This window comes from Rhodnius prolixus, unplaced genomic scaffold, assembly GCF_049639745.1.
Source record: "Rhodnius prolixus isolate KJV_2025 unplaced genomic scaffold, Rpr scaffold_13, whole genome shotgun sequence".
Taxonomy (NCBI): domain Eukaryota; kingdom Metazoa; phylum Arthropoda; class Insecta; order Hemiptera; family Reduviidae; genus Rhodnius; species Rhodnius prolixus.
In genome coordinates this window covers 12112227-12134842 of record NW_027411583.1, presented here as the reverse complement: position 1 = coordinate 12134842, position 22616 = coordinate 12112227, and the positions used below count along the sequence as shown (strand labels likewise).

The following is a 22616-nucleotide window of genomic DNA, read 5'->3' as shown; positions in this document are numbered from 1 at the left end:
GAACAGGCGACTATTTCTTTCTTTTTGATCATTTCAGTTTCAAAGGTGAAAACTGCATATTTCTAAATATTTAAAAATGATATAAAAAGAAATATTTACACTGACAAGAGCATCTATAGAACTATCTCTTATTTCCAAAATTCTAACTTTGAATTTTTACTGAGTTCTAATACAAGTTTACTGAAATGAAAGTATTTTTGAGGGGAGCGTATCGTCCCAGAACTTCAGGAGTAGAATGAATTTTACATCAAAAGAATTTCAAGCTAAACCAAGAGATCTTTAATTATGAAATTAGTAAAAGTTAAAGTAAATGGCATTTTAAAGTGAAAGTTAACAACTACCACCTTAAAAAGACCCAAAAAGATTATTGGGGATATGTTTCAAATAAAAATTATCTACGTGAATGCAATCAGCACAGTAAGTTTAAAGAGAAACATACGCACAAAGAGAAAGGGCCCTAGTTAATTTTGTTCCTAGGACAATGGTTACTGGTAATGTGAAAAACCTCTTAAAAAACTTGTTGAGAGTTTAGGGAACATGATAAATACCAACAGATTTTTGTAAAAAGTTATTTCCAATAGAAGAACAGTGGGGACATAAAAAGTGATTAAAACCTAAGATTAGTATCATCGGGAATGGCTCCCTCCACAAATCAGAAGCATGAACCAAAATTAAGACACGAGATGAAAGCTATAATTTCCTGTACATTATATTTTCCTTTCCCCTAAATTAATGCACAGAAAACTTTTATTTAACATCAACAATTTTTTTGGAATAATGTTTTGTAATATGCCATATTTCGATCGTAATGTGATATTGAATAAAGCGTATTTGGTAATAAGAGAGTTGGACAGAAGCGCACTCTATTATCATGGAAAAGATATCTGGTACTAGTTAAGAAGTGTTATGGAGTGTCGGGCTAGTCACCATATTATTTGGCTGTTCTGGATACGGCAACACTGGACTTAGTTTCACAGTGTTTACTTTGTTTTCTTTTTATTATTTGGGAGTTATTTAAAAATAATAATAATAAATAAGAAGTTCTCAATTAATTGTAGTTATTTTAGTGTTAAGGTCTTTCATAATAATAAAGAAAAGAAAGAAAAATCGATCCTAGAAAAATGTCTAAACCAGACGGAGTCCAAAGTCATACCTGTGTTATGTGCAATGCAAAACTTGAATCTAAAGAAGCTTTGCAAGACCATTTCAGGTGGGCAAAAGTATCCTTATATAAATAGAAAATCTACTAACTTATAAGTTCTAAAATGAGACAACTTGCATGAAGTTATGACTCTGTCAAGGCATAGAAAATCTTTAAAGTTTTATTATTTTAAGTTTTAATGTTTCTGTCACAAATTATTAGTGTGTGCCGTGAACAATAGTTCACTCTCTTTATTTTATTTTAAAGCGATTTAGATTAAAAATGTTCTTAAAATGTCGTGTGATAACGGCTCTACTTAGAGGTGTTAATTTTATTTTTTAGGGCGTAATAACAAATAGTGGGATAAATAAAGTTGAATAATTTCATCAATAGTTTTTCCGTCGTAAGATGCTTACTTACTTTCATCCTAACCGGTTTCAGGTTCTCTAGTATCTTTAAATCTTTGTTAATAAATTTATTTGTTTACAAACAACTTCCACTTATAAAGCGTCTTCCCTTTGTCAGAATGTGAGATAACAACAAGAGTGCCATGACAGATGAAGTCGGTACTGTACAGCATTTTCTATCCAACTGACTGTATTAAACATCTTCTTATATATAACTTAAAATTACAGGAAACATGCCAATAAAGAGATCGATCTAAAAGGTCGTCAACTGGGTCCGGCGGGTGAACTGAAAGAATTGACCAACAAAGATCGTACATATATAAAAGGAACTGGTTCGCAGATCAACACAAATATAGTTTGTGATGTATGCGGAGAAGCCTTCAAATGTAATACCAAAGCAATACAGCATAAATTTCGGAAACATCCGTTTAACGCTGCTAAACATTATTGCCCACAATGTGGCATGCAGTTTCCATTGATGGTTAGTAGATAAGATTTTTTTTGGTTCCTTTAAATTATTATTATTATTTTTAAACACAGTTCGTTTTATTTAGTTGGATAAGTATCAAATGATTTCTTTAAAGTTTTAGTTCATAAGTTCCGGTAAGGGATACACCTTTCAAGGTATCAAAAGATGAATTTGTGAATAATTGATCGTCGAAAGCGCTGGATGGTTGAGAAACAGAGGAAAGAAGAGTAATAAACAACCATATGTTCTACTTCTTTTGTCCTATGAAATTCTCTGATTTACTGATCTGTACACGTCCAGATTTTTTACGCAGTGGGAGGGGCATTTGATGAGTTAATTCATTACTTTTTATTTACTTTATTACTTTTTTATTGTTTTCATTATATTTAGGATGAAACCATTCACGTTCATAATGAGAATTTTTGCTGCAAATAATTTTCGTAACATGATCTTTTTAAGCTAAAACAAACAATAATTAATATTCAGTCATTAATAACGAAATAATTAGTTTAAACTTACTGGTGAGGTACTTGAACGGTTCCCAAACAGAAGAATATGAATTTAAGCCCAAGATGGGGCTTCTTATAGTCTCCCTTCCGATTAACACTAATATCAAACTATTTAGAATTCAAGAAAACGCCATGAAAACGGCGCCAAACAAAGGAATTGCATATGTGCTTACTCCAAAAATATGTAACCTTCGCTATATTACAAAGTTGTTGGTATAATCTATGTTGCACCTATCAAGAAAAATCTTAAAACGATTTGTTTTTTAATTTTCAAATTTCACAATCTGTAATAGAAACACGAGTTTAATATGTTGCATTTCTTGTTGAGTTGAGGATCCGGTTTGTTTGGAATTCCAATTATATTTAGTGATTTAGGTTATCATAGTTAAGTTTTTATTATTGTAGCATGTAAAAAAAAAAAGAATGTGGTCATGTGCAGGGTCACCGAGATAAACATCTAAAGGAGCAACATGAAACCGAACACATTCCAAAGAATCCCTATCCTTGTTACCAATGCGGCGCAGTATTCTACAATAAGTTAGCCCATGAATATCACCATAAATCTGCACATCATAGGTGAACTTAATTAGTTTATAAGAAAAAAAAAAATACAATACCAACTTATTCTTATATCTTTTTTAACCGCCATTTTCTGTTTTTGTTTTTTTTTTTTCTTCAGAGTTGTTTCCTTGTACAAACAAATATTGACTCCACCACCGTCGAAGAAAATTCGTTACAACAATGCTGGAGAACCCCAGAGCGCTTATTATTGTCATCTTTGTGGAATTGAATATATTAGCAAGTTTAATCTAGAAAAACATCTAGAAAGACAACATACGGAGGAAGAACGAGCGACCACACCGGTATGATTTTAATTAAGTTACTATTTTTCTCCGAAAATACCATGTTTTGAGGTCCTTAATGTGTGAACAGAATTTACTCAAAAACAAATGCTACAGAAAGCTCAAATTTCTTATTATTGATATATAATATTATCGTTTTCTAACACTATTCCGTAAGTCAGAAGTGCCATTTTACCATATCGCATTTTATGCAATGTCTTTTTCAAATGCGTTTACAACAACCAGAAATGCGTTTCTCTGCTTTCCTTATCGTTTCATCAGAAGTAATCTTCTGCCTACTTTAATATTCGATAAGGCTTAAAGCTACCAGAGAGCTGCTATTGGACGACGATAAATTTAATAAATGCGAATTTTCTTTTAAAATTATGAACACCTAGCCGTTTGCTGCACTTTATTGATTCATCAAATGCCATTTTACGAAAGAACTGTCTTATTAAGTCGGCTTTATAATTGATTTTTTAAGAAAATTGGGCAATTATACAATCTTTTCTCGGCCTGCCGAGATTCAATTCCAGCTAATTTGTAGTTGACGGCTAGCGTTCACCAATTGTGCACGTCACATCTGACGTGTTTTGTGGTACTCTTACTGCCTCATGAACGATGATGGTCACTTTGTCCTCTTAATAAATTTGGATGACTGTATTACCTTAACAGTGCTGATTTTTGGATGGTTAGGTACTTGAAACGAACTCCTTCCGTTAAGGTGTTTAAAGAACTACTTTTCGATTTCACATACTTGATGTAAATTACTAAATTCACTTCGTTATGTAAGGCAATCTAAGCTTTCTTAAAAAAACTACTTGTATTTGTAAAAAACTTATATACTATTTATTAAAAAACTCTTTTTTGTTTAAATGTTTGTATTATACGTAAATACTGTGTTTGTCTTTTATCCACAATTTTGTTGTTAAAAATAAGGTTTTTTTATGTTTAATTTTATATTATTAATGCATTGTATATCATACTTTTATCTGAGAGATTTTTTTGTTTTTAATATTTTGTCTATGTTTTGTCAATCATAGGGGGATATCTATAAATGTAATACCTGCGATGGTCTCTTCTACAATCAGAAAGCGTACAATAATCATAACACATATCACAGACCTGGAGATCTTTACGTGACTTCAGAGGAACAAAGGTATTTCTATATTTTCCATAATTATTTTTACACTGTTTTAATTTTTAAGAAGTTCTTTGAAATGTCTTCGGTGTTTCGACATTTTGTTTTTTAGTGAAAAAAGAAGTGAACTTGCAGATTTCCTGCTTTAGGGATTTTGGCGTCCTTGTGGATAGCCTGGTGGACGCACTGTTAAAAAAAAACGTCTCCACAATTATTATTAATAATAATTTTAAAAATTTAATATCGGCCTTATTGATGGGCGCAAAGCATCTGCTCTCATTGGGCATCTTGGGTCGTATTGCTTGATTCCCTAATGTAGGTCCGAAATTTTTACTCGGCTAACAAGAGAAGGAGTTTCGAGAGAGATTTCGTATTAAGAGTTTTTAAAGAAAAAAAAATCGGTCTGAGACTCCTCAAAATAGTGTTTTTTTTCCAAGTTAGTCTGTAAGTGTTCGTCCGTAATAACGAAAAATCATAGAAATTGAAAATTGATAGATTTTCCAGTATTTTGTAATTTAATAAGGTGGAACTGCCTTAAAAATCCTCAGTATAGCTTTCCTCTTTTGGCTGAACTTATAGCATTACTGGAGCTTGGTAGGTTCGTCATGGTTCTCGTGATCGTTTCGACGACTGGGTGTTAATCCAAGAGATGAAAAATTGGTTGCGAACTCTTGAGGGTTGCTCGACATCGTCTAAGAAACTGCACATTTTATTTGAACCAGTTTGATGAGAATGTCTTTCGGGATGAAATGAATGATTCCTTTTCACCATAATTTTTGGAATTAGGTTACCTCTTTTGGGATCCCTGATTTGGATTATCTCATGTAAGCACGTTTTAGAAAATAGATAATAACTGAGCAAACATTGACTATAGTCATATTTTGTTTAGATTACAAACTGTACGACGAGTTGATCAAGATTTTGACATACGAAGAGTGCAACCAATTGCAGAACGATATATGCCTAAATTTAGAAGTCGAAGGACTAATATTTACAATTCAAAATCTGTTAGTAAATAATTATTTTATTTTTTTTATAAAGATGTTATTAACTGTCAGCCTGTGGAAATTAAAATATATGTATATATTTATTTTCTTGGTTTAGCAAAAGTCCAGCAAGCGTAAAGATTGTAAAGATTCATCTGATGAAGAAATGTCACCGCCACCAAATTCCGATTCAGATGATGATCCTTTGTCGGAAAAATCTACAACTACAACGGTAAAACTTTTCACCGAGGCCAATGAAGCAATTGCCGCCGGCGATGGCATGATAACCATTGATAATGGTGATGACGACGAGTTGTGCACAAAGCCAGTTACCGAATTGATACAACCAAAAGATCCACTAAGCTGCCGAACAATAACACCTACAGCCACATCAGCTACAGCATATAATGGCTGCCAGGTTGTACATCTTCCTCCTCAACCGCCACAATGTGAACAAGATAATCTGTGATCTGGGTTTGTAATAGTTGTTAATCCTTTTACTTAAAAGAGAGATTGGTATTTACAAAAAAAAAAAAATACCATAGATGTTAATAACCTATCTAAAAGTGTAACCTCACTTTCTGCTCTCCTCCACCTTTTTTTTTGATAGCCGCCCCTCTAGTCAATGCATCCTCGATCACTTACATCGTCATTATCACAATTAATCTTATAACCTTTCATTTCTATCTTGGATGAATCCTTGAATGATACTAATAGTGACACTTGCGAAATTTAAATCAGAAACAAGAATGAATTAAGTATACAGTCGTAATAATAGATACAATTTGATATTATTGATTCGTTAGAACATGTTTTAGAATAAAAGGAAAAGAAATGAGTAATAATACAGTATGTGTGTGTAAAAAATGATAGAAGAAAATCATTAAAAGGCTAGATTTCGAGAAAGTTGCGAACTTGAAAAGATAAAGAGAAAAAAACTGTGTACACTCACCAGATATTCTCTTACCCTTTGTGATTAGTTTTTTGAAAATTGCTTGATTAATAAGAGAGAATTTAGTTAGTACACAGTACTCTCTTAATTCATATTTAATTTTCTCTCACATTAGGATGCTAAACAGTACGTACATTCACTGAAATGGAATAAATATTAGAGAAATTTCAACGTTTCCCTTTAGATCAAGCGATTTTCTTAAAATACGCAGCTTTAGCAACTAATTAATCAATCCTTTTATTGTTGCATCATACAATGCACTAAAGTGGCACGTTAGAGCGAAACCTAACAGCCATTCCTCAATCAGAATTACACTTAAATACTTTTTTAGGAAAAACGTTATAGATGAAAGATTAAACATTATAAAACGATATAATGTTGAGAAAAATGAAATTCTTGAGATCTTGTAATTAATTTTAAGAAAAAAAATCGAGTAAGTCTTCTCTGAGATTGTTGTTTGATAAAACGAGTTTGAGGACCCTGAGGCTTATTTTCGTGTAGAGTAACATAGGCTAGTTTTGAATGCAAAATTTTCTCTCCTACCGAAATTGAACAGCTGTTAATAAATACCGTGTGAGATTAGCCCAGGAAAAAAAGGATCTACTGTGGCTGCAACCACTGGTTAGAGCGTCTCCATTAGTCCTGATGGTTGTTTGATCGGACTAAGCGCATCAGACTTGATGATAGGGCTCTTGTGTAAAGTTCCTGAACATGAGTTTATTAGCTTAAATTACTTGAGTATGAGGTTCCTTGTACTGGAACACTGGTCTATTCGGATCCTAAAGGCATCCGAATGGGGTTGCTTGACTTATTGAAACTATTTTGGTAATGATCTTAAACTTGGATAAGTTTTTCATCTACTTCTTGCGATGATTTCCACCCCCCACATTCCTGTGACTTACTATGCAGCATTGTACTTGTAGACATTTTGCCAGCATTTTGGCTTCATAGTAAGTTCATCGTCGGAGCGAAACGATTAACACTATATCCTTGAATGTTCAGACATTCAGTCAAGAAAGACTCTTCTTGGTTACCGAATTTTTTTTTTTTCGAGTCGACCCAAACTAGCCTTGAATAGAGTCCCTTGTCTGACCTTGAGAGCCTTAAAGACCAGCCTGGTTGTCCGAGAACATAACTTTAAAGATTCTTTCTTATAAATTTTAATTATTTATTCTCTAATTATGATTTTTAATAATCACATGGTTTTGATGAAAAAAAAAATTTTGTTCTAAGGAATTAATAAAGTCAGATCGCTTCCTTCCTTCTTGTGAGGAGGAATTCGCCCTTGAGATTCTAGAATTCTGAAGTTTTAGCCGTTATTTCATGTTATTTTTATATATACATAAATTTATATATATATATGTATATATATATATATATATTAAAAAAAAACTCGTATTACTCGTATTTATATCATTTAATTATATTTATGTTGTTCACACATGTAATAAAATATTCTTCCCGATTTGGAGCTTTCCATAGAGATAATATAATACAGTCGTTCTCAAAGAAAATAAAAATTAATCAAATACAAAGAGATATTTGCTTTGGTATTTATTACGTATATCGCTATTTTAGCCTATAAAAAAAGGAAAAAAAGAGAAGTACTTGTAGATGAAGCTTAGACCTTTATCATTATATTGAATATATACTCAATATATTTAGATTACTCTCAATAACTCTCGGATGATTGCTTATTATGCAATGAATTCTTATTTAAAACTAATCATTTTGTTTTGCCCAAATGTTTTTTTTAAATTATGATTTCAGAATCAAGAGATTTTTTTTGGTCTATGAAAGGTGAATATCTGGAAAATTGATAGGACGAATAAAAGATGAAATAAATTTCGTTTCTAACTGACTTCTTTGCGTGATTAATGTGATTTTCTTGCTAGACTGAAAGTACTGATTCTATTGGTCAAACGAGAGAGTTGAATCTACGTTACATTTCGAAAAACAAAAAAAAAAAAACGTAATCCGATTTACAACAGTTTTCGAGAAAATGATTAGTTTATAATTGTCAATAATTCTTGCATTTTTCCATTGAAAAAAGCTTTTCTCAAAAGCAATCGAAAATCAGAACGTGGTTTATATGAATTGTTATATTTTGATGTGTAGAAAACGAAGTAGTACCATACGCTTAATTTAAACCGTTTCATAAACTTTATCATGATCTCTTCGATTTAATTGCAAATAATTAATCAATTATAAAACTAAGAAAGACAGCTGAAAACAGACAGGGTTTATCACTTTATACATTGCTATCTTTCACGCTTCTTAATGCACAGTAGAAGGTAATACTCATAAATCGTGAATGTCGACCCGAAGTTTCAGTAACTGATATTTTACCGTATTTTATGAACTTTGCCTAGAATTTCCATTCCCTTTACAGATTCAGGAGTACCCGTTTTTTTAAACGGCCGAATTGAAGCCCAGATCTAAAACGTCCTATCCTTTCTTTCACAACAATCAAAAGATTGATGAAAATACAATATTAACTACTTTATTTATTTAGGCATATCCCGTATATGTTGCCTGCACATACCAAAGTTGGCCAGATCTCTTTTTTTGGGGGCAGCATTTAGTACAAGATAGTGCCGATATGGGTGTTAGCACCTTCAAATTAGAAGGATCCCCCTTTTAGAGGCCAATCCAACTTCTGACATCGACAAGTTCTTCTAAACTCTTTTGCTATCTTAGAGGTACAGAGCTTAAATATTTTTTTTTCTATCATTTCAAGAAAAGAGAACATGTATTCCCGAACTGTGTACAGATTTTACAAATTAATTTTGCGGAATCTAATCAATTTTAATAATTAGGGAGACCAATTATGTCTTCCCTTGAATGTCCCGAAATAACCACAAATAGCATTAGGGCTCAACTATATCCTGAATAAACAGAATATAACTTTACACATGCCAAAAGAAATGAACGTCATGTCTCATCTTTATCACATTTAAAAACCTAGTTGGAAAAAAATAAAAAAGTTACTTGTCTTAAATGTTTAAGTAAAAAATGTGTTTTTTTTTTTTTTTAAATAGTGAAAATTAATTATTATTTTTTAGCGATGTATTAGAATTTAGTATTTGAAAAATTACCCAAACTGTTTTTAGTAGGAATTTAGAAGTGAACACATGAACTACTATTAACTTAGAAATATTGGATAAAGATGGACTTTATGTAAAGAAAAATTGTTTAAAGGTAATTAAATTTGAAATGAACTATTTTTGTTACATTTTATTTCAGTTTTGAATAATAATAATAAAAAATACTGCTTAAATTTACTGAATAGCGTAATATTCAACAAAAAATATTTCGTAATTTAGAATATTAATAAGTGTGTTATATTATTATATAAAAAGTCTAATCTGAAAAATTTTCTTGGATTTATATAAGAAGAAATTCCGTTAGTGTGTTAGTATACATGTTCAAATGAAAATTAAATATTTCAAGTAGAACACAGCAAAGTAGATATTCAAACAAAAAAAATTCATTCATTTATAATGCAAGTGATTTTATATGTTTTATAAGTAATAAAAACAACAAATTGACTGGGATTTGGATGATAAAAATGGCAAAAAAATAATAATAATGTTAATAACTTAGGACATTATTTCACACATCTTTTACAAAAACGTACGTTCGAAAGTTTGGTCAAATCTGATTCCCAACCATTATTATTGTTATGCCACACATTTTTAAAATAAACATATTTTTTTTTTTTTTTTTATAAATAAGTGCTGAACGTATTCATTTTAGTTGGTAACAATCTTATCAATGGATATGACAATGTCAAATTTTGCGTAAGGTGTTTTTTTTATTTTATTATTATTCAAATGTTTGGTTAGAAGTGCGAAGTTTTAAAAAATATTGATTATACATAAGTTATTTATGTAAACTCATACGAACCATGTGAATTCCATTAACTTTTCGTTTTTTTTTAAAATATTGGTCTCTTAAAGCGGCGATATCTTCCAAAATTGTACATATTTTGTTTTCGAAAGTGTACTATTTCATTTAATTTTCTTGAAAACATTTTATTTCTGGCGCATCAGCTGTTAGGGTTTTTGGCGCCTTAAACGTTTTTATTTATTTTTGTAAGGAAGACATCACTTATGACTAAGTTTTTTATTTCGAATGTTTCATACATTGTCCTAACTTTACTCTTGCTACAACTGGTACTGGATATACGAATACTTCAATTCTTAAAAAATCATCACCAAGTGAAAACAACCATAATATTTACAAACGGTTGGGAATCTGGCAAGTAATTTATTATTATAAACTTAATTCCCCTTTATTGAATGTTGATAATCATGGCCACAAAATTTCTTTTATTTCATCACTTAATAAACATCGTGCAACCTTATTTTTATTTTTTATTTTCTGTAAAAAACAAACAATTTTGCAAAAGCATAAATACGTACTGTATTAAGGTAAATAAACGATTTAATTGGAATATACGATGCTGTTTACTCTTGTTTTGATTGTACGAATTATTATTGCTTTGTTTATTTTATTCCTATTAAGATTGGAAAGTAAAAGATGTAATGTGTACCGGTTGTAAAATATATTATAAACATTTTATACTAAGAAATTAATTTTACTTTACAAAATTAGTTAATGACTCTTTTATAGATAGTATATTTAGCTATACTATTATAATATAATTTAAATATTAAGCAAAGAAAACAAAAAATATTTTCTAGTCATTTTAACAGTTGTTTTATTTTTGTTTGTGTGAGTGTATTAATATAATAATGTTAAATAACAAAAATATTTGCAAAAATATGTTCTTGTCCTTCATTCATTTTTCAGTATATTTCTACGACGTGGGGAGAGCGAATATTTATTCTTGTCAGTCTGACCAAATGATTTCATACTTTATGCAGGTTTTCTTGTAAGCATTAACAAGATTATTATTCCTGAAATAATTTTGAGAATACGACTAATTTCTTGAGAGAAACTGTTTTTTTTTTTGGTAGTTCATCTGCAATCTATCTTCAGCATGTACCTCACTCTTAGAATTTTGTTGTAAACCTCGCATTCCTTCTTATTTCCTCGGTTTGAATATATTAGACTTAGGGGTTATCTTTCCTCAGCTAAATTGTGTAGGATCCCTTAAAGATCTAGTTGGAAAATTGGAAAATTCTTCTCCCTTTATACATGGTGTGCCTACCAAAAATATATTTCGAAAAAAAAACACTACTTTCATTAGTCTATTATAACCAAATTCATTTTGGATTTTAAATTATTAATCTAGAATAAAATTAGCCTAAATGTTCAAAAATTTTGATCCAAGACTGGCGCTTTTCGTACCCCTTTGTGCTTGCAGATATTCACTCCAGATATAATTACTGCTAGTTAGTATTAAGGATCCGAGCTAATCTTTTGGCTACCTCCGGAAGATTTCGTTGAGTCTCAACGTGCTATTGATCACTGAGCTGAAAAACATTATTAAACTTAAATGCTGGCCAGAAAATTTTGGTGATCGGTTTCGGAACAACGTATCTACTGCTTTAATTTCTTTTATGAAACAAATGTAGTCAAGTGAAAAATGAAATTTAGTTCTTGATGAATTTATGATATTGTGTATAACAGTGATCTGGGCTTTATTTGAAATCGAAAATTTAACGTGCAGTCATAGAATTTCCATCGTTTTTCACTCAGAAAATCCATTAAAAAAAAAAAAAAAAACTAATCGTAATCTCTCTTTGAGATTTTTAAATTTGAGCTTAATGAGAAATTTACACGTCATTTCCTAACAGTTTCCGATGTATGTTGCCTTATTTCCGTCAAAAAAAGATTTTTTTTTATAGATTTGTTTGCCAAATTAAAACTTAACAGAGAATTGCTTCACTGCGAGTCATCTCCCAGAATTTACTTATGACCTTCATTTTATGACGATTTTTGTATAATCATTTCATTATAAGTACGTTTTGTTTTAGATGCCACTAACCATAGGAAAGATAAATGGACAATTGGTTATGAGTATTGTGACTGAAGAGCAACAAATGCGGGTTTTTTGTATTAAAGAACACATTCTTTTTGCAATTTACATGCAAGTCCATCGTTCAGTCGGTAGGTAAGATATTAATAACAAGAAAAATATTGCTAATATAGATATGATTAACATTATCACCAAATAATGGTTAATTAAATCCACGTTAAGTACTGAAATATTTTAGAATACCGAATTTGACATCTTTTATTGAAAATGACAGAGATAAGAAAATATGTTGTACAACATTAAAACAGAATCAGAGAAAACACTCTTCCTCTGATTCAGATGAGTTTTGATTCTATGTAATGGGGAAAGTTTGTGTGCAGGTTTTACTTAAATATTAGATATTACTGAAAAAGTCGTTCGTTTGAAAATTGAACCTGATATAAGAGGACATTGTCGGCGTAAACAAACCCTTCAAATAAAATCGGCCGATTTATATAAAATTGTGGGAGAGTTCATATTCAGCAGGGCCATTCCATTAGATTTTTACTTGTCCATTTATAGAATGGAGTGAAGGAATGAAGTTCAGTATGTAAAATTAAGTAAATAAACAATCATGTGTCGTGGATGGAGGCGGACAGCTAACATATTTAACCATAATTTCTTATATTCCAATGATTAATAGCGATCTACGCGTAGGAATCAATGCGTTAAACTCTCCCATATAGAAGAAAATTACTATTATTCCATTAAAATTTAAAAATAGAATTACATATCTGCTTTAACAAATGGGAAATTAAAAAATTCAGGCAAAATAAACTAAATAAATGATAAAAATTTATTACGATTAAAGAAAAAATACTTGTGTCACAATAATCGCCGTTAATCATACTTAGTTGCGTATGATATTTCAATACGCATAAAGTATATCCTGATATGTTCTCATCTCATTTTTGGTAAATTTCTTTAATCCTAATTTGTTGTGTAACTACTCCATCGCAATATTCACAAAATACGACTCCTGTCGTTACTGAAATGCTTAAAGAATTAAGAGACGTAATTTTTTCTTCCTGTAAAACAGGTGATTAGTTGGTTACATCCCTTAAATTTTTGTGACATCGAATGTGATCAGGTTATAAGTTTTAGGTTAAGGTAAAAAATATTTTAAAATGATTTGCTAAAAAACATGTTTTTCACTGAAGTGATTATTTAAATTGTTTTTTTTCAATTCAATAAATTGTATTGATTCAAATTTGTGAAATGCTAACATGAAAAAGTTGAATTTCTGAATCGTAAGATCCATTGGCTTCTCAGCACTAGCTTTATTGAAGTTTTTTTTCTAATATTGATGAAACAGAATGGAAAAGTGCAGTGAACATGCATCGTCAAGCAAAGAAGAACAAATTGCAGATACAGAAAAGAAAAAAGAAATTGAACTTTCTAAAGCTAAAATACGGGTTGCCATAAACAAATTGAACAGTTCGTCATCGAAGGAAGTTCTTAAAGCTCTTAGCTATATTAGATTCAAAGTGACAGTTAAGAATAATGATGTAAGATTGTTGCAAGAATGTGGTGGATTTAAATATTTGTTTAAAGCTTTATCGTCTCCGGATAACGATGTATTAAATGCCACACTTAGTATTCTGGGAAATTGTACCCAACTTGTGCTTGATGATGACATTTGTAAAGAGGTAAACAAATTTACTTTTGTGTTTCTTATGACCCATTGAGTAGTTCGTTTAATCATAATCATTGCTTGGTCATTGTAGGGAAATGCTTTTACATATTTCCTGTTTTTTAAAAAATATAATTACGCCTTGAACATGCAGAGTTTTTCTGTTTAGCCGGTAGAGACAAAATTTAGCCATTTTCGTTCGCAGTGAAATATCCATTCGTTATTATGTTAGCTTCTAAGGCAGATTTACATAAATCAAAAAGCGTACAGTACGTTTTTATTTTGTTTTCTATCTTTTCCCCTTCAATTAACATTGAGTATTATTATGAACATTATGAGTAAAAGTATAATATTAGGAATATTGTACGTGCTGCTTATTGTTTTAGATAAGAAAAAGTGATGTTGCTACAAAACTGCTAAGTGTATTACGAAAAACTTCTGATGTCAAAGTTCAGAAACGTTTATGCAGATTAATTGGTAATCTGGCGCAGTCGAAAACCGTGGCTCAAGATCTAAATCGCGTTGCTTGGCCTGCGGCTTTGATACTTCTTTTGGATAACACTGAAGATGTAGATGTTCAACACATGGCGATTAGAGCGTTGAGGTGATTCATTTCATTTTATATTTTATTTTATTTTTATTTCTCCCCTTATACACAACTTTCATTTTGACATATTCTGTAGTCTTGAAGCCAGATTTGAAAGGGAATTTCAATTCTAATCAAGACGTTGATACAAATGCAATCTGGTTAGATTACAATAATCTGGCATGTGTGAAGATTAGGTTTAAGACTTTTTAGTTGAAACCAGAAACCGGATGGAAGTGTTTCGGCTGTTTTCTCCAAAATTATGGTTAAGTAGGGAAACTTGATGGTTCAGGATTTGCTGCTCTTCCGCTTTTTCAGCAATAGTAACAAAATTGTTAAATTATTCACATACGATTCGTCCAAAACTTTCAGTTTACTTTGATGATTCATATTTTAATCATTTTATCCATTCTTTCAGATGGATGTGGGCATCTGAGAAATTCCATAGTGACTTGCTGAAAGTCGGTACAGTTAAAGCAGTGAGCTCATTTCTTGACACAGAAAATGAACAGGTTTAAGTTTAAACAGTTTTTTATTTTTCTTCTGCACATTAAATTAAATAACATAAAAATAACTTTAAGTATATAATTAAAATAAATTTTCTCATGTTTCATTAATGTGTTATATTTTAATTTTCAGCTTGTAAAACTAGTATTGAGATCACTAATTGTGTTCACTCAACCTTGTACGAATGAAATCGCCTTACAGGTAAAATTTAGAAATAAAATTAGCATGGTAAAGAAAAAAACAAACTTTGCACTGTCCATCATAACAATCTCTGATTACAGTTAGTCGGTAAGAAAGGTAATGGATACGAAATGATTGTATCAAAATTAGGTGTAGCACCTATGGCGAGTGTACTTATCTGCAACCTGAGCCAATGTCCTTTCGCCAGAATAGAATTAAGCAAAGCTGGAATAGTGGCGGCTATTATTCAAACGCTAAATAAAAATGATGAAGATAATAAACTAGATTCGTGTAAGAATTATATACAATCGATTTACATTTTTTTTTTTTTGTATAGCATAGATTCAATTTTTAATCTGTTTTTTTTTTTCCCCAATTTTGCTACAGACCTGATTACATCGTTATGCTATGTGTGCCAAGAGTCAATGATCCGAGCTTCATTGAGATATCGAGAGAACGGATTCAAAACCATGTTGTCTTTGCTGATGAATCCATCGGCCAAACACTTCTATCCAGAATTGTTGTGCGCTATCACACAGTTTAATTATGATGAGCCCAGTCTTATGGTAAGTACGACTATTTTGATTTTGGGAAGAGTGTTAGAGGTTTATTGCTTCCCTTTCCGATTCACTTAATTAAAAATTTTTTAGATTTATATACGAGTTTTTGCCTAGGAAATTCCTGTTTGAGCGAATTATGGAGGGGAGGGAATTATTAGTAAGATGTGTTTCCGTTATAAAAAGAAAGTGTTTATTTCCGTAAGGAAATACTAATCAAAATTATAATAAAAATAAAGTTAAAGTACCAAAGAAAGAAGAATCAGTTAATCTTTGAAGTTTATTTTCAATTTAGTCTCCATGTAAATAAAGTGCATTAGTTAATCTGCTTAAGGTAAAAAGAATTTTCTTATCTTCATTGCATCTTATCAAATTATTTTTCAAAATCTTTTTATGTAACTTTTTCTTACTAATAAGTTTCACAGCCCTGAAGAAATCTAGCCCCTAGGTCGAAGCCTCGGTGAAATAAATAAAAAAATAAGAAAAAAACAAAAATTATTCCCATTTTGGATGAATAAATAAATGACCAGGATGTTATTGATTTTACAGCAGATGGTGAAAGGCGGTTTGGTTAATGTACTGCTGACCCAGCTGAAAGCGCACACCAAAGAGCATGGATCAGAACATACTGAGAGGGTTGCTCCTAGAGAACGAACTCAAGGGGCTGTACCAGCACAACCGCTTAGTCCTCCATCTCAGTATCAGTTCTCGCCTCCTAGATCCATGTCTCCGCCAGATTCACCCCCTGCGCTTTCCGACGATATGGACACGGCTGGCCTACTGTTTTCACCAAGGTTTGATCCTTCAGATAGTGAAGATTATGTACAGCTGACACCGTCTTCTTCTACGTCTATGGCAAGATTAAGTGTAAGTTTTATTTGTTCATTAATGTACATTATAACTGCTTATAGCAATCCTCCCAGTATGAAGACGAGGTATAACATTTCCTTCAAGGCATGTAGGTCAAAAACAACGCAGTGATACCTAAAACACTCAAAAAAACATAGATGATCCAAATGAGTTTGGTTTTAGAGCCATCTCTTAGATAAATATAATAAAACTGTGGTGGCGGATCTATAAAGTCTGTTTTGGGAAAAGTATCTTCTAGAAAGTGATGGAAATCTAGACGATCAATATTTATTATCAATAATGAATAAAGCAAATTAAAATAGAAAATAAAACACGATTATATCTATAATTTTATCATTTATTATTTTAATGTATCAATTAATTTTTAATAATTTTTCGTAGAGTTTTGGAGATAAAAGTTTGGAAGGTGGAGTTACTAGTGTGGACAGTTGTATTTTGGAAACGCTGTGCCAGTTAACGTATCAGCGTACACCGATTAAAGCGCTAGGCTCTAGAACAACAGTCGACACTCTACTTGAATATATGGTGTCGCTACGTTATCCTCAGTATAGGCAGAACTTTGTGAAAGCTACGAAAACTTTGTCATCTATAGTCACGTAAGTATTTTTCTACAGTAGAGTAAAGGAGGAAATGCTTAGATCTTGCCATATTTTCAACGTTGAGTTCTTCCTGTCGCTTGCACAGGAATTATTATCATTACTATTTTATTTTAGGCGCATTAAGATCTAAAGTCAGTGGAACTCTGTGCTTTTTTGTTTAGTGAACTGTTGGCTTCTGGACAGTGTTCATTCTTTAGTGGTCAACAGCTGGTCTCTCTCTAAGCTGGTACTTTCTAGATACAGTCCAGTACACAACCAATCACAAAGCTAATCCTTCCCTTTCTATTATGTACTTTTACATTCTCAGCCATTGTTTGTTTTTATTTACAATGTGGCATGTAGTAGGCCTAGTGTAATTCTTGAAAAATAAATATGCATTTGAATTGTCAAATTCAATTATTATTTGAATTATGAATATGGGTTTCAAAACGATTAACATTTGAAACTTCGTATTGCTGGATACTCAGAAAAAGATCGATTACACCTAATTGTATCGCTTTCGAATACCGTTTACACAGATAAACCACTAGCCCTTTGTGTACACTTCTTTTCATGGATTTTTTAATGATTAAGGATTCTGGGATTAGACACTATATTCAAAATTCCTATTTAAAGCCCATTTAACATTTAGTATCAATTTAACACAAAGGTTTAACAGATACTTTTTCTTTTTGATCAATACCAATTTTTTTTAAAAATAATTTCCCTTTTCAGGTGCAAACATTACTTTAACAACCTGCTGGAAGAAGAATGCGTACTGGCTATAGATAGATTACTGTGTCGACCTCGTCATCCAGACTGTTGGGAATGTTCACGTCTTAGGGATACCGGAAGATATATTCTGCAAGAATTGGCCGGCTCTGCACAGTCCGGCCTGGGAGAAGGTGAGATGACCTATAGACTGGCATCATCTTCGCAGACTCCACTTTCAATCACTACTGCGTTGTCGGTGCCGCATGTAATTAAGTTAGTATAAACCAGAGAATTATATGTATTAGTTACTTTTTTAAACTAAGCAATAATTCTAATAAAGTTGTATGTATATCCATTCTAGGCAACCAAACATGTTGAATAGTTTACTATTTGGCCATCGAGCGTTACGCTGCCTACTGGATACTCTAAATACGAGATTAGAAGAAGCAGTACCTTCCTTGCACAATTTGTTCACCACGTTAGCTGTTAAAAATCCACAAGTTCCGGAACCGGTATTTTTCAAATTATAACTTTTTATTTACGGAGATAAAGATTATTTTGTATTTAAACTTTGTATAAGCATTTCGCTTTGCAGCTTTGCATTGCTTTTTTCCTTTCTTCATCCAACTCCTTATTGGAAGCGGAAGTGTCGTTATTTTGTTGATTTTATTTTTTGAGGTTTTATTTGAAACACACACGTTTTGGGCCTCCCAGAGATCGAAAAAATAGTTTTTTACAATTAATCTTTGTGTCAAGATAACTTAAAAACTCGTATTGTTCCAATTTAACAGTTCTTATCAGCCAATCGACAAATCCACAGCTGGTTTTTCAATTTTTTTATTTTAGGTCTTCTCTAAATTGGCACCAATCGATTTTCTTTATTCTTGATGAACTAATTTTATGTATGTGTAAATCCATCATTTATTTACCACCATAAGAAGGTGGAGAATTAATTTCTCCTCTAATGTGCTATTTGACAAATAATACGTTTTAATACTGTAATATTTAAGAGCATAATCAATCTGACAGAATCAATCTTCGGAGTTGGATGAAGGGCAAATGTTCTGAACGATTTTTTTCATCCTGTCATCCTAGTTTATCATTTTTAAGTAAAACGTAACGAGAGTTTTTTTTTTTTTTTTTTTTTTTTTCACAGGTATGCACTTCTTGCGAAGTGTCATCAGTTCGTCATGAGACTAATGTAACTTTTGTAACGGATGATGGATTTCGTGTTGGTGCTAATAGACAATCTTTGGAACATTCTTGTCCCGTTTTTGAAGCCATGTTTAGGGGTGGTTTTATGGAATCGAATCTAAGTCAGGTAAAACATTTTCAGGTTCCCTTTCTCTTACCAGTTTTTTTTTTTTCTATTTTGATTCTTCTCTGAAAATACATGATTTGAGGTGCCTTGAGAAATACGTTTTGCAAGTGTAGGCATCATATGCGTAAGTATATAAAGTATAATTCCTATAACAGAAAATCACTGTTAGTTACTTGAAGAACATGCTTTTTGTCGTTTAGACACCAAGAGGAAACTGTGAGTTAAGATTTTGTCAAATTTGACCTGTGTTAGAAGTAGCGTCTTTACTGAATTCAAATTAGTCCATATTTTCTGCCATGTTCTTGAAAACGACTCCAATAATGGACTTTAACAATGGCATATACCCATTTCACACAATTTTTTCTAAACTATTGGTACTTTTTCCTACGAAAGTTCATTTTACACTTTCACGTATTTAATGTTAAAGAGGATTAAATGCGTTGCTAAAATTTGAAGTTTGAAAAAATGGCTAGGCCGGAAGTGCGACTGGGGAAGGGTTTATTTATTCTATATTAATGTTAATTGTTGGTACAAATGTAGTATTGATTGCTTACATAAACTTTTAGTTGAAGCTTTTTTTCTAGAAAAATTGATCTTAGGGTAATTTTAGAACAGATGTCCTCATTTAGAGGGCTTCCCTTCATGCAAGGGGCCTTAAACCTTTTTTACCCTTAGTATTTTAATCCATGCTCTATGCTATATCCATGCCATTTTACAGGATTGTGCAACACTATCACCTATGTTTTATTAGTGAGAATCAAATCAAGATTCCAAGTATGAATAATATTTCCTGAACCTGTAGTCTAATTAGGAAATATTTCGTTCTACATTTTTAGATTTATAAAGGATTCAGGCACTGGTAGTCTTGTCTCCCACAAATGTTCCTTCATTGTAGTAAACTTTTATTTAGTGAACTAAGTAAGTGAAAAGTCAAAGTCGGAAGAAGACAAGGAATTTTAAACTAGTGAAATTTGTGTGGGTATTCATACTATATTTGTTCATTACCTTTTGTTTACATTTACATATACATATTTTACAGGTACATCTATCTGAGATTACAGCCGATTGCCTACAATATTTGACAAGGTTAACTACATCTGGTGAATTTTGCTCCTGCCTTCTGCCGAATGACATTAACACTCTACTAGAAATGGTACATCAAACAGATAGGTAGGTAGTCACAAATAATAAATAAACGATGACACCTTATTTTTGACAATTGTCCCTATTTGTTTTGAGATAGTAAAGATCAGACTGGTCAGTAAAAAGAAACAATTCATTATGCCACATTTGAATTTTTTTTTAAAAATTCATTACCAACTTTGGAAGGTTACTTTCGAATTAAATTTAATTCTTCGTCAGCACAACAACACAAAAGACAAAGATTTTTTTGTAATCTTTCTTTTGTATTAATTTTTTTTTTTTTAAAAATGTTACATTAAAATATATTTTTGCACAGGTTTTTACTACCCAACTTAACAAAGAGAGTTTTATACCACGTTATGAACAACCGACTAAGCCCGGACACATCACCGCAGATCTACCGTTGGGGAATGGCTACCGGCCGCCATTTACCTTCTGCAGCGCATGTTCCTCGAGATGTTGTCAAATATCTGTTGTCAGCGATAGATATCTCTGCAACTAGCCGAACAGCCGCTGTTGGTGAAATTGTACTATCTGAACAGAAGGATGCATTTTTAAATGAAATCACCCAAGTTGTTAAGGAAAATTTGGCTACATATTCTAAAAATTATAGATCCTATCCAATAACTTCATGGTCATCGTAGTTTAGCTTCTTTTTTTTTGTATGTATAATAAAAACTAATCTAAAAATGTATGGTAATGTATTCCTTACAATTTAATGTGATATTAATTATTAATTGCTTTAGAAATTATTTGCTAATTACTTAGCATTTATAATTGTAATTATTCTTTGATAAGAAATAATCTTGTACATTAATATGCGTTTTATCTCTAAAAAAAAATTGTTATTTCAAGAGTTGTTATGTTCCAGTGATATAAAGTACCTTTTCATAATGGAAGCAGACCCAGTGGTGTAGCTGCAATGGCACCCAAGTACCCTGATTAGTTTAGGTCGGTAAATATTTCTCTGTATAAATTCTAATTTTTCACTTTTTATAGCTACTTTCTCACATTCCCAAATTATTACAGTTTTCAACCTAAATACACTTTTTGAGGTTTCCAGAGTCCGAAAGAAGGGATTTTTAAAAATGAACTATTTGAGTTGGAATCCTCTAGTTCAAATATCAATATTTCGAGTGAGTAACCCCATTGGATCAAACAGTAACTTTTGAGCAGAAAATCCCTGAAACAGAAGTATCATTTTACAGCTTTAAAAAAAAAAAAAAAATTGTTGTTTATTATGTATAATATTGTTGCTACATATTTCTGGGAGGATGATTAAAGTTTCTTCCCAAAGATTGGGTTGAGGCTCTTCCTCTTAAGTGGCATTTCGGCTTATTACCTATGTACTAATAAGTATGATTGTTTGAACTAAGAATTCAAGATTGGTGAGGAATCGGTCAAATAAAAACAACTCGTCTTTTTTTTGCCGTTTTGACAAATAATCAGGGCGTGGCTATGCGGGTTGGTTGAGTTACAAAAACTCCCAAACAGTTTCATTTGTTCATGTACTTATTAGTAGAGCTCTGGGGATGCTGTGATGCCACGGCTTCATGCAGCTCCTTTTACTGTAGTGAAGATGTGAACTATATATTTATTACAAGATGCTTAATTTTCCAATAAATTAAAATTGTAGCAAAAGAAAGCTTTAATCTCAGTTTTTTCTTGTATTATTTATACATACAACTAAACCTTTAAAAATTAGTACTAGGGGGCTAGAAGTTTCAAAACACGATTAAAAAAAAAGGCACCCAAAACAAAACGTAGCTGAGCACTCTTCTGCATGTTCTTTATAACTAAGCAACTGTACATTTCCTGTAAAATCAATTTTTCCTAGAAAATCGTTATTGACTAAGAACCGAGTTTCGCCAGTCATAAAGGACCTTCCTCATCGCTTGATTTATTACTGGCGTAAGGAAGTTCTATGATCAACTAAGATATCGTATTAGTTAGTTGTACTCTTGCAACATTTTTATGTAAAAGCTTTAACATTCTTACCATTACATTTGTTTGGATTGTGAAATAAAAAGTTATTTGTTTTAAATAATTTTTTTTATTTTCCCAGATTAATCTACGGCAGAATATTTTTCA

General features: G+C 31.5%; 2 protein-coding genes across 7 annotated transcripts; both read left to right on the top strand.

Moving 5' to 3' along the window:
* Nucleotides 1-107: 107 nt before the first annotated feature.
* Nucleotides 108-6061, top strand: LOC141448150 (uncharacterized). Its single transcript, XM_074116275.1, has 7 exons — nt 108-1210; nt 1777-2029; nt 2966-3102; nt 3206-3389; nt 4412-4527; nt 5399-5516; nt 5614-6061. The coding sequence occupies exons 1-7, from the start codon at nt 1122-1124 to the stop codon at nt 5962-5964; spliced, it is 1248 nt and encodes a 415-aa protein (XP_073972376.1). The 5' UTR covers nt 108-1121; the 3' UTR covers nt 5965-6061.
* On the top strand, nt 5963-22572 carry Rnb (BTB/POZ domain-containing protein Rnb). Of its 6 annotated transcripts, none has more exons than XM_074116266.1 (15): nt 5963-5969; nt 12396-12532; nt 13752-14085; nt 14456-14673; nt 15074-15167; nt 15295-15363; nt 15444-15633; nt 15730-15908; nt 16449-16766; nt 17151-17365; nt 18083-18334; nt 18423-18573; nt 19218-19382; nt 20422-20552; nt 20842-22572. In XM_074116266.1, exons 2-15 carry the CDS (start codon nt 12396-12398, stop codon nt 21167-21169), a joined length of 2781 nt encoding a protein of 926 aa, XP_073972367.1. In that variant the 5' UTR covers nt 5963-5969; the 3' UTR covers nt 21170-22572. The 6 variants fall into 6 exon arrangements, with proteins under 6 accessions (XP_073972367.1, XP_073972365.1, XP_073972364.1 ...); XM_074116264.1 differs by lacking the exon at nt 5963-5969 and adding an exon at nt 7972-9648; XM_074116263.1 differs by lacking the exon at nt 5963-5969 and adding an exon at nt 9797-10250.
* Nucleotides 22573-22616: the final 44 nt, after the last annotated feature.